The sequence below is a fragment of the Saccopteryx leptura genome, chromosome 2 (assembly GCF_036850995.1).
Source record: "Saccopteryx leptura isolate mSacLep1 chromosome 2, mSacLep1_pri_phased_curated, whole genome shotgun sequence".
Taxonomy (NCBI): Eukaryota; Metazoa; Chordata; class Mammalia; order Chiroptera; family Emballonuridae; genus Saccopteryx; species Saccopteryx leptura.
This window is the reverse complement of record NC_089504.1, coordinates 306,694,984-306,707,574: the sequence shown is the minus strand read 5'-3', so window position 1 is coordinate 306,707,574 and position 12,591 is coordinate 306,694,984. Positions and strand designations below refer to the sequence as shown.

The 12,591-nt window shown below is 44.6% G+C and overlaps 1 protein-coding gene across 7 annotated transcripts in view; it reads right to left on the bottom strand.

The window, feature by feature from the left end:
- NRF1 (nuclear respiratory factor 1) overlaps window positions 1–12,591 on the bottom strand; it is a 139,105-nt gene that overhangs the window by 16,821 nt on the left and 109,693 nt on the right. For 6 of the 7 annotated variants that reach the window (XM_066362679.1, XM_066362684.1, XM_066362677.1 and 3 more), the window contains exon 10: window positions 11,574–11,698. In XM_066362679.1, coding sequence (XP_066218776.1) covers window positions 11,574–11,698 — 125 coding nt within the window. Of the gene's footprint in view, window positions 1–7,714; window positions 8,176–11,573; window positions 11,699–12,591 lie in introns of those variants that run through there. The other variant, XM_066362682.1, reaches the window with a different exon arrangement.

Sequence of the window (12,591 nt, the reverse complement as noted above, 5' to 3'; positions counted from 1 at the left end):
ATAACGTGTGCTAGCTCCCTCAGAGCCTCAAGGAGCCAACTCGGCAGGCTCTGGGCTTTTAACATGGAAAGCTTCTACAAGCAGCTCCATTTGAACGATGTGGCCATGCTCAGATGAGTCCTAAGAATCAAGACCAGTGTATAGTGGCCTAATATTTCACTGTAAAAGGCCATTTTTTTCTAGTTTTTAAGTCTTCAAGTAGCAGAGCCTAGGTTAGCAATCCCTGGCTTATCTCTCATGAATGCCTGAGACTACCCCAGTTTATAACAGTAAAGGGAGGTGACACGTCCCCTTTGGACTTGCAGACTGGGCAAGGAGAAAGCAGAATATAACCATAATGACACTTTCCAGAGGCCTGCTCCTTCTGAAGGTCTCCACAGGTTAGCATCTTCCCAGGAGACAGAGGCACCAAAGAACCCCGACAACTGGAAACCCCTCCAGCTGTGGGGGCTACATCTGATGAGTGATAGGAAAGGACTCGAATTTGAAGACTTGAAACTATTTTGTCTGCCCCAGCATGCCTGAGGGACAATATGCTTCCACCAGTAACAGAGGCTTTCTGAAGCAGGGGTTCTCAGTGTGACATTCACTACCTGCTTCCTCCAAATGGAGGCTTACTGGACCAGACCCTAAGGATGGGTCCCAGAAGTACTAAGAGCAAACCCTCTGAGGATTAAATCCTTTTCCATTAGGTGTGAGTGTTTAATAATACTGATAGTAGTAAACAGTTAGCGCATGATCATGATGCCCTGGGCACTAAAGAGTGCAGGACTAAATATTCTCTGCTGTCCCTAAAATTAGTAACATCAACATCTCTCCCTGGATGAGGGAGCTTGTGGAGAGTCAGAAAAAATGCCACTTCCCCCTAAGACCGACCCTGGAGGGCATTCTGGGCTTCAGGAGATGGTATGAAGGGAGCAGGGAAGGAGGACAAGTTTCGGTGCCAGGAAAGAACTGGGTGAGTCACACCCACAGGGCAGAGAACTAACTGTAAGCCCCTTTACCCAGCTCCATTTCTTAGATGCAACCATGCTTCATTGTGAAATCTGGAACTCATCCAATAGCAATGGCTTCTTTCAGCCTAGTGCCCCAGCAGGCTCTGGATATTTGATCCTTTTGGGGGAGGGGGATGGCGGGGCCACTATAAATCCATTAAGAGCATCTGGCTTGAAGATGCCTGTATCCAGAGAGAGAAATTTGCACTTGTGAGGCATCTAAATAAAAATGTGCAAGTGGCCTGACCAGGCGGTGGTGCAGTGGATAGACCGTCAAATTGGGACGTAGAGGACCCAGGTTCAAAACCTCAAGGTCGCCGACTTGAGCAGGGGCTCATCTGGTTTGAGCACAGCTCATCAGCTGGAACCCAAGGTCGCTGGCTTGAGCAAGAGGTCACTTGCTCTGCTGTAGCCCCCCCAGTCAAGGCACATATGAGAAAGCAATGAACAACTAAGGTGCCTCAACGAAGAACTGATGCTTTTCATCTCTCCCTTCTTGTCTATCTGTCCCTCCGACTGTCTGTCTGTCTCTCTCACACACACACACACACACGTGCAAGTGGCCTGGACATGAATAAAGAGACTAGGAAGTGGGGCTAGGTGTCGCCACTGACTCCTGCTCAGGTTCTCCGGTTGGGGACTCCGCAGCGCACAAAAATAGGCCAGTTTCTTGCAACTCTGCTGCCCAGCTCTTTACTGGCTGCAGATTACTGCAGTCACGTGGTAGGTTTTTTACTTTTAAAGGAAAGCTATGCTGCCCATGAGCTGAGAAGGTCACAGGGAGGTAAGGCTCATGAAACATGTGTGCTGTTGTCCCCTGTGCAGAGGGATTTTTGCTGTGGCTGTTAGTTCAGTGCTATCCAACAGAACTCATTGCAATGATGGAAGTATTCTGTATCTATGCATTCCTTCACAGCGCCCAGGAGCGACACTGTAGCTATTTACGTTTAAATGTAAGTTAAAATTCAATAAATTCAGTACCTTGGGCTACAGTTACTGAGCAGTTGAAATTAATGTAACTGAATAAATGAATTTTAAATTTTATTTAAACATACATAGTGAGTAGCTACCATGTTGGTAAAAGGCGAAAGATTTATGCGATCTGAAGAGAAACCAGAGTATAGTAGCTACCATGTTGGACAGCACACCTTCAAATCTTGTTTTTTTTTTTAATTTTTATTTTATTTATTTATTTTTTGCATTTTTCCGAAGTTGGAAACGGGAAGGCAGTCAGACTCCCGCATGCGCCCAACCAGGATCCACCAGGCACGCCCACCAGGGGGCGATGCTCTGCCCCTCTGGGGCGTTGGTCTGTTGCAACCAGAGCCATCCTAGTGCCTGAGGCAGAGGCCACAGAGCCATCCTCAGCGCCCGGGCCATCTTTGCTCCAATGGAGTCTCAGCTGCGGGAGGGGAAGAGAGAGACAGAGAGGAAGGAGAGGGGGAGGGGTGGAGAAGCAGATGGGCACTTCTCCTGTGTGCCCTGGCTGGGAATCGAACCCGGGACTCCTGCACGCCAGGCCGACGCTCTACCACTGAGCCAACCGGCCAGGGCCAGATCTTGGGTTTTGATACCATTTATTTATCTGTCCCTGATGTCTAAAAACAGGGCTCATAAACTCTGGTCTACTCACCGTACTGGGTGGAGGTGAAACAATGCCTAAAGAGCTTGTTAATGGTAGTAGTAGAGGTGGTAAAAAAAAAAAAGGAAGAAGAATGTAAGAAGAAAAAGAATGAACGTCATAACTAATCATGTGCAACACTTAGAATCAAAAGGCAAAAATAAAGCAAAACTGAGTTATTTTCCTGGTATGACACCTGCCAGAGTGTTTCCCAGAATGAAAACTAGTCATCTGAAGAGGACAGTTCGCTGCCTGCATGGGGGAAACCCCATCTGCAGAGAAGGTTTCCCAGAGTGGGGTGGGGAACAGCGTGCAGTGCCCAGTTCGAGGCCCTGCCCAGCTCGAGGTGCGGCGCCCTCTTCAGGTCCCAGCACAGCCGCTTCCCAGCCAGCCCAGGTGGCAGGCCTAGTTCATGTACTCACCCCTCTTCCTCCTGAGCCACAGCTCATGGCTCTCCTCACCTTATTTGTCCTAAAAAGTGATCTTTTCAGCCCTGGCCAGTTGGCTCAGTGGTAGAGCGTCGGCCTGGCGTGCAAGGGGTCTCGGGTTCGATTCCTGGCCAGGGCACACAGGAGAAGTACCCATCTGCTTCTCCACCCCTCCCCCTCTCCTTCCTCTCTGTCTCTCTCTTCCCCTCCCGCAGCGAGGCTCCATTGGAGCAAAGATGGCCCGGGCGCTGGAGATGGCTCCTTGGCCTCTGCCCCAGGCGCTAGAGTGGCTCTGGTCGCGACAGAGCGACGCCCCGGAGGGGCAGAGCATCGCCCCCTGGTGGGTGTGCCGGGTGGATCCTGGTCAGGCGCATGCGGGAGTCTGTCTGACTGTCTCTCCCCGTTTCCAGCTTCGGAAAAATACAAAAAAAAAAAAAAAAGTGATCTTTTCAGGCCTGAGAATGCTCCCCACCCCCTCCACTTAAAAATGGCCTATGATTCCAAAGTGGAAACAACTGTTAAATCAATCCTGATTTGCCTCTTCTTACAGAACAGGCACTGCCTCAGCATGGCCTGCCATCACCCCAGTATCTTTGCTTCCCTTCAGGCCTCTCTATCAGTGGAAGAGAGGGCCATTTATCTTACTAGGGGTGGCCAGAAACCCAGAGCTGCCATATGCACTGCTCTTTGGGGACATTTAGGGGACCTGCCACCTGAGACTCACTCACTGCTCACACAATATCCTGTCACTCAAGGGCTGCCTGCTTCTAGTCCTGGAGCCACTCAACTCCTTGTTTTTGGGTTAAAGGTACAAATAGCATCGTAGTATCAAAGAGTACATCTTTTAAAGCTATTAGCATGCTTCTGATGACTGAAAATGCACTTTTACAATAAATTTCCATTCAATAGTTATTTATTTAAACTTGAACTAAGCCTGAGCAGGCGGTGGTGCAGTGGATAGAGCGTTGACCTGGGATACTGAGGACTCAGGTTTGAAACCTTGAGGTTGCCGGCTTGAATGCGGGCTCACCAGCTTGAGCGTGGAGTCACTGGCTTGAAGACCAAGGTCGCTGGCTTGTGCAAGGGGTAACTGGCTTGGCTGTAGCCCCCCTGGTCAAGGCACATATGAGAAAGCAATCAATGAACAACTAAAGTGCCACAACAAGTTGATGCTTCTCATCTCTCTTCCTTCCTGTCTGTCTGTCCCCCCAACCCCCTTCTGTCTCTTGATAAAAAAAAATAGTAAGAAAAAAGTGACTTAATGCATCTTTTGGGAGAACAACACTGACATCTTTCCTAAATTAATTTAACATTTATATCTCTACTGACTCTTTTGGGAACAAGCCTATACACTAATGTGATTAGAGAATGAAGAACAAAGAAAAAGAGAGAATGAGAGATGTATTTTATAGTTTATCAAGATGAGCACTAGCATTCCATCTCTTTTTTTTTTGTATTTTTATGAAGCTGGAAACGAGGAGAGTCAGATAGACTCCTGCATGCGCCCGACTGGGATCCACCCGGCACGCCCACCAGGGGCAACGCTCTGCCCACCAGGGGGTGATGCTTTGCCCCTCCGGGGCGTCGCTCTGCCGCAACCAGAGCCACTCTAGCGCCTAGGGCAGAGGCCGAGGAGCCATCCCCAGCGCCCGGGCCATCTTTGCTCCAATGGAGCCTTGGCTGCGGGAGGGGAAGAGAGAGACAGAGAGGAAGGAGGGGGCGGGGGTGGAGAAGCAAATGGGCGCTTCTCCTATGTGCCCTGGCCGGGAATCGAACCCGGGTCCCCCGCACGCCAGGCTGACGCTCTACCGCTGAGCCAACCGGCCAGGGCTCCATCCCATTTTTAAAAAGAGCTGGAAGAGGCCTAACCTGCAGTGGCACAGTGGGTAGAGCGTCGACCTGGAATGCTGAGGTTGCCAGTTCGAAACCCCAGGCTTGCCTGGTCAAGGCACATATGAAAGTTGATGCTTTCTGCTCCTCCCCCCTTCTCTCTCTCTGTCTCTCTTTCTGTCCTCTCTCTCTAAAATGAATAAATAAAATCTAAAAAAAAAAAAAAAAAGAGCTGGAAGAGGAGGACATGTAGTAAGAATGAATGCTGGTGGCGATAATAAGGGAAAAGTGAAGAAAGTCACCCTTCATGATGGAAGTTGGAAGACAATGCAGATGTGAGATTTGGAGATTATGCTGTTAGGAGGAACAAAGGCCATGCTAACTACTGCAAACTCTGTGCTGGAAGGGGACTGCAGTCCTTGCCACCGGGTGTGATATAACCAAATGCAGGAGGCAGTAAACTCTCACCTTCAATCAAAGTTCCTTCAATTTCCTTCACTTAAAATTATAGAAAGTGCTTTGGATCTATTCCCATTTTTACAGTATTCACCTCTGAGCATAAACCCTTCATTTGCATAGGCAAGCATTTGGATTTGTCCTAAAGACAGGAAAGTAGGGTCTGCAACAGTTCTGTGTGCTCTGCACAACTTTCATATTTGGGAGAATGGTGGAGAAAAAACTGATGCTGACAGCTGGTAATTTCACTTTTACGATGTATCTCTGTGCCCAGCACTATGCTAAGCGCTTGACAGAGTCATTTTGTATAATGCTCACAATTACCTTATGAGTTTGGAGCTATCATTATTCTAACTTTACAGTTAAGGCTCAGAGAGGTCAATGTGCTTGCCCCAGATCACACAGCTTGGTAGTGTTGCAGCATTTAGAGTATCCTGTAAGACCTGCAACCCTCCCCTTTCCCTTGCCCCTCCTTTTACACTCAGCTCTATACCAGATACCCACAAAGTTAAATGACTTTAGCCACCACTTTCTTTATTTTTTCCTAGCCAGCACTTTCTATGACAGGTGCTTAATCGTTTTTAGGGGGAAGGGGTGGGGAGATAGGATATGCCACTGACCTATTCGCACATCTGATCAAAGCTACGGGTCCCAGAGAAATAAAAAAACGTTTTGTGTAGAACTACTCAGGGTCCACAGACCCCAGGGTTAAGGGTGTCCTAATATTCTTATAATACACACCATTTTTCATAGAAAATTCAAACACACACACTGCCTGCTTTGGGTAGAGCTGGTTTACCTCTGTAATCAGTACAGAACAGACCGCTCGGCCCTGCAGTCCCACTTGGGCAGCCTGCATAACAGGAATGTGTGGTCCAGTCTCTCGTGCAAGGACCCCACCCAACAGTCCTGCTCTCTTATTGGAACTTCATGTTTCTGTCCGCATCCCTCTCCTCTTTTATCCCTCTTGCTAAAAAGATCATTTTTTTAATATAAAAAGGTATTCAAATAAAAACAGTTGAGATTAAATTCAACTGGGGAAACACATATTTTTAAAAAATTTGATAAGGTTAAAGAAAAGCAGGGGGGTAAAAAGGTGAAGACATCTTCAGTATGAAGAGAAGATGGAATTTTTCTTATGAGAAATTATAAAATTGATTCAGTTCTATGTGGTAGTTGGAACAGGTGGTAAAATGCATATTGTTTTACCGCGCAGCAAGGCTGAGTGGGGTCTTGTAGTTGTAAGAAATTTTATGCAGATGAATCTTATGGGGGAACCAACCTCAGCAGCGGGGCTGCAGCCAGGATGGGCCAGAATCAAGAGGGACGTGTTGCACTGAAATGGAAAGAGCTGCTCTTCCAGTAAGTATAATGTTAATGCCTTGTAATCAGCTTTAATTTTTAAACAGCTCCAGCCCTCTAGTCCACTTCCCTTTGTTCAGGGCACAAGGAAGGCCACTGGCCCCAGATCTCAACCAGGAAAGCACAGAAAACTGATGGTTTCTGGGTGGTGGGTGCTCGAGAAAGACTTATGTATTCTCCAAACTCTCTGTAAAACCCAATCAAGGGCTGGAGACAGAGCCACAGGGAAGGTGCAGGGAGGAACACAGGAAGCAAATTAGCTGCCAACTTGCACCAGGCAGCAAGCTCACAGTCCTGAGCCCTTTCCCACACTCTCGCGCCCTACTACCTCGATCTCTATCTCCCTAGAGACAGGTGGGAAGGCTGCAAGAGCTCTGGAATAAATTGCAGGGCAGTAGGAAGGCTTGGGCAGAGACTTCTAGGAGGTGAAGAAACAACTCGTCACCTGGGCTTACTTCCTGCTGAACATCTAGTCTCCCTCAATGTCTCCTGGTTCTAAATAGCACCCATCCACCCATCCTCAATCAAATGAAAAGAAGGAGGCATTCATTAATTGCAAAGTGATCTGCTCACTGAAAATACCTAAGTCTGATGGAAAGCTGCTGACCAGTTCTGTGAATTCTGCAATTGGAGAAACACACAGATCTATGGGCTCCTCAAGCAAAGAGAAGCGTGCGTGCGTGCATGTGTGTGTGCTTGGACAGGGGACACTTGGCATCAGAAGCAATCAGAGCATCCCTGTAGCCATCAGGAACAGCTGGGGTAGATAGGTACGACGGCTAAACTACCAAGTAGGCCACCCGAAAGAGTAAACTATGCTACTATCCAATGTTGGTGAGGGGCAGTGAAGCTGATTCTCAATAGTACTTTCAGAAGTATAAGCAAGTCTAGGCTATGTAGAGAGCAAAGAATCAAAGATGTAGCAAGATTTTGTACAAAGATAAACAGTATTACTTTTATTATAAAAATTATGAATAAACTAAATTATTAACAATAGAGGAATTGGTTAATATGATGGATAATATGATAATGTATTAACAAGTATTAAAGCACTCAAAAAATATTTAATAACATGGAAATGGTTAAGATTTTCAGAATGAGTTATAAAATAGTACAGACATGATCCTAATTAGGTTAAAAACTTTTATGAGTGAGGAAAAATGACATAATTTGAAAACTCAAAAATATTAACATTCTATGTAGTGGGATTATGGATGATTTTTATAATCTGAACCCAAAAACTCCCGCATCCCAAAACTAAACAAACAAAAACCCCAGCAAATGCTATGCCCCCTTTTTCTTTTATGGCAACTTCAGGAAAAGTGTCAGACATTTTAAAAAATACTGATACTTTTGCCCTGGCCAGATAGCTTGGTTGTTTAGAGCGTCGTCCTGAAGCACAGAAGTTGCTGGTTCGATCCCCGGGTCAGGACACATACAGGAACAGATCGATGTCCCTGTCTCTCTTTTTTTTTCTCTCTCTCTAAAATCAATAAAATAAACATTTAAAAAAATGCTGATAACTTTCTTAGCAGCTCTGGAAAGAAGATGGATGGAACAACAGTTGAAGCAGACAATTCCCATTAACTTTGTTGATTAACTAAGAACTTCAGTTATGTTCTGTTTCCCCCCATCTAGCTTTTAGGAATGAAGAAATCTGTATAAATCTGCAATAAGAGCTGACAGAAGAGCACTTGTAAAGTGGCCCAGTGCCACTATAACTCTCATTTTTTATTATTTTTACTGAAATAGGAAGAGAAAAGACCTGTCAATCTGGTTCCCTGAGGATCGCTAACAGTGGGCGCCAAGGCTAAGTGAAAGGTGACCGTCACTCAGTGCTCTTCAGCCCTGTGTGGGCACGCCCCCATCGGTCCTGGCACAGGGCACGGGGGTCTGGGCTAGAGAGGATGGTAGAGTGATGGGAACCAGTGGGCAATCTAAAAATTATATGACTTCTTATATTAAGGCATGTTATGAAGAGAAAATAAAGGAATAACTCTGGGTTTTTTTGGTTGTTTTTTTTTTTTAGAAAAAGAAAGAAAGAAAGAAAGTCATCCAGAGGCCTTTTCCAGCCAAAGGTACTTCTATCTGCATTTCAATGAAAAGAAAGGCACTGGGGAAAATCTTTCAACGGAACCAACCATAAAACCATCCTGAGAGACCAAAGGCTCATTTACTGCAACTAAAAAAAGGGAAAACTAGATAGAGGGTGACGGAGGACAATCTGACTCTGGGCGAGGGGTATGCAACATAATTTAATGACAAGATAACCTAGACATGTTTTCTTTGAATATATGTACCCTGAATTATTAATGTCATCCCATTAACATTAATAAAAATTTATAATAATAATAAAAAAAAAGGGAAAACAGAATGAAATAAAGTGATGCTAGTGTTTCAGTAGTCCCTTTAGAGTTGGGATGGGGAAGGGTCCAGAATACAGTAAAGTCCTCAGGGCACTAGAATGGCAGGTTTGCCTTGGTGACCTGGCATTTCAACTTCTGCTGTGCATGGGCCATTACCTTTAACCTGAAAACCACTGTCCTACAGCGTTCTGCTTTCCTATCCTCATGCTGCCCCAGCCACCTCTCACTGGGTACTGTACTCCATCAAGCCTCCATCCCCTCTAGTTTCATCCCAGAAGATGCTGAATACTCCTGTGTCGGACCTGAACAATACACAAATTGCTCTTATAAGAGTCATCTGCTAGTAGGATTTTTCTTTAAACACTACTTTGGAATCTGAGATATATTTTTCCTCTAGTGGTATCTGTTTCCAAATACCATCTTGTTCTAGTTCTTGCTGATAATAAGCTCTCCCTGATAATGAACTTGGTCTACTGGCAGACTCCTTAGGTTTATCATCACAGAAGTGACAACCGCTGTTACAGGACAATTGGAAAGAATAATGAAGAGAACTCCTCCAGTTCCAGCCCCAGACTAAATGCTGTAGCACTGTGGGTAAAATGTTAGTGGAAGAGGAGCATCAGAATTATTTGGATCTTATCTAATATAAGACACATTCTTTGGAGACTCAAAGGACAAATTAACCAGTCTTCCCTTAAAATTTCTGGGATAAGGCACAGCTCAGTGGTCTCATTTGATACAGAAAAGCTGCACGGAGAAGGTGATAATTCCAACTCTCAAGTCTGAGTTCAGCATGTGTGGGTAGTCACAAACTGGTGAGAGCCCACTTTGGGGGACCACTGGCTTTTAGGATGCAGACCAGAATTCTCCTATCACAAATGTAGCCAACAACATGAAATCAAAACAGCTGATTCACACAGCCCAAAGCTGTTGAAGAAGCAACTTCTAGGAATCAATAGTAGGTGTGATTCAATTTTATTATATGGCTGAACAGGTCTACCTGGCCAGAGGTACAGAGGGTCCTTACACTTAGCTATAAATTTATCCATTTGAAAAGGTGAGGCAGGGAAGGAGGCCAGACTATAAAGTAGTCTGTTGTCTCATCCTGATAGGTCAAGACCATTAGAAGGGATAGTCTTCTATCAAACCCACACAGAATAGTATTTTTAGCAGTTCCATTGTGAGTAACAGTGATTGCACTTCAGAAAAATGTTACATGGCTAGGTATTCTACCTTTTGTTTAAGGTAGATTAGGACTCAGATGAGGAATAGAAAAAAGCAAGCAGGATTCTAGCTAAAGAGACCTTTTCATCCTGAACTGACATGTCTATGTGGTGGCCTTTATCCTATAGTGTTCTGGCTAAGATGGTCTCTGTTTCTATTTGCATTGTTAGTTCATGGAAGGCCCCAGCCCCATAGAAAAAGTAGGCTATAGCTGTAGTATTTGCTTTTTTTTTTAAAATAAATGATTCTCAAAAGCCACAATGGCTGTTTATCTCTCCCACGCTATTCTTCTCTGGAGGACAGAATTACCTTCTTCTTCCCACTTTCAAAGCAGAACATAGCATCATGTCTTTCTTAAAAGACTTTACAACTAAAATCTTATTCAATTCTTAGAAACTACCCTAAAAAAAGTGCCACAGGGACTTTTTTCAGCCACTAATACCATAAAGAAAATTTCTGCCTAAATAAATGTATGCTATTATCTATCCTCTTTCCAAGACTTGAATTTAAACAAGTCTTCAAAACCAGAGAGTACCTTATAGAAATGTTTAATTATTGTGTTGTACACCTGAAACTCACATAAATATTGTATTTCAACTGTAATTGAAAAAAAGCACCACAGAGTACTTAATTTGACCTACTTAACCTAACTATATATATAGTTTAAAATTAAAGTTTAATAAACAATCACATATTGTCTCACACAATGTGTGTGAGCTGGTCCTCCTCTTGACCCAGACTTCTGAGGCACCTCCCTGGGCAGCCCATGTCTCAACAACTCTCAGAGCCCACCAAAGTGTATCCAAAGTGCTGGGCTGGACTTATACACCCAGAAAGGCACCTTCACCATGGCCTGCTGGCTGATGCTATGGTGAGATGGGGGCATCTTTCTCTAGATAACCAGAGCGTCCCACCCCACCATGATGTACCCACCATGGGAGAGTCTCTGCTACAGTAAAGGATGCTGATCTACCCCATGGGAGAATAAGGACCAAATGTGCCCCACAGCAGAGTTTAAAGTACCTCTCAGCAAGTCCTATCATAGCAAATAAGCAATTCAGTTAGGGAACCATTGTCATGGCTCCCTCCCCCCCCCCCAGGAACCCCAAGTCTCCTACTAAAGTGAAAGGAATCAGAGGCTCCTAGACTCTTCTGAGACGTCAATTACCTACCACTAAAGAACAGCTCAAATCAAAGTTCTACTTCTTCCTGAGGGTTTGTTGTCAGTCAGGCCATGAAGGTTTAAGTAGAAACAAGGAAGAAATTCAATAAAATATTTATGCTCTCTTACCATTAGCATCTTGAACTCCAGTAAGTGCTCCAACGGCTGCTGCAGTTTCCCCAGATAGAACGATCTGTCCTCCCCCTTGCAAGGTGGCTTCGGCCAGTGTGGCGACAGCATGGGCGGCAGCTTCACTGCGGGAACAGGAACAGGAGAGGGAAATGTGCAAGCTGAATAAAGACAGAGCACTGCAGCAAACGATGCCATCCTTATGACCCTTTTTGGATATCTCCACTGACTCCGTGGTTGTGAGTCTACCAGTAAATACCCGATTCCAGTACTACTGGAAAGAGCCAGGGCAATTCTTAAATGATAACAAAAAGAGCCAGGAAAACCCCAAGTCTTACCTATTTACAAAGCTACTATGAGAGTTTCTTTACACCTAGGAAATGGGTGTTTGAGGACAGAAAGCACTCATTTTTAGTTTCCTCTTCATCAATACCATTGAGTGCTTGTGAGCCAAGTGGCAGCTCCAATCCATATACACAATGCAAAAACCATTTTGATCGTCAATCACAGGTTTTCTTTTCTCTTTACAGAACACCTGAAACTGTCCTTTTATAGCCAAGGAGGAATGATAATACGAGGAGTCAGAAACTTGGATTTGCTAGTCAATTAATATTAAACAACGATTTGGTTTATATCCAGCATTTCAAATACAAAGTAATGGCTGATTACAATTCCACAGAGCCCGGCCGGTAGTGCTAATTAAAGACTTAAAATGTAAAGTTACCACTATGAGCCCAAACTCCTTGACTCTAGAAACACCATAAATAAACCTCCCCTCATTGCAAAGCACTCTGTAGAATAGAAAGATATCAACCATGTTTATAGTGAGCGCTATTCTGGCAGTCTGTGTCCCGTTTTTCTTTCTTTTCTTTGCTATATGCTTTCACTCTATGCATAAATACGAATTTTTATTGATGCTGTGATGGTACAAACTATAAATGCATTATTAGTTTATATAAGAAACTAATCAGTAAGAAAGAGGTTACATGCACAGAGGTTTCTATCAGTAAGAAAGGAA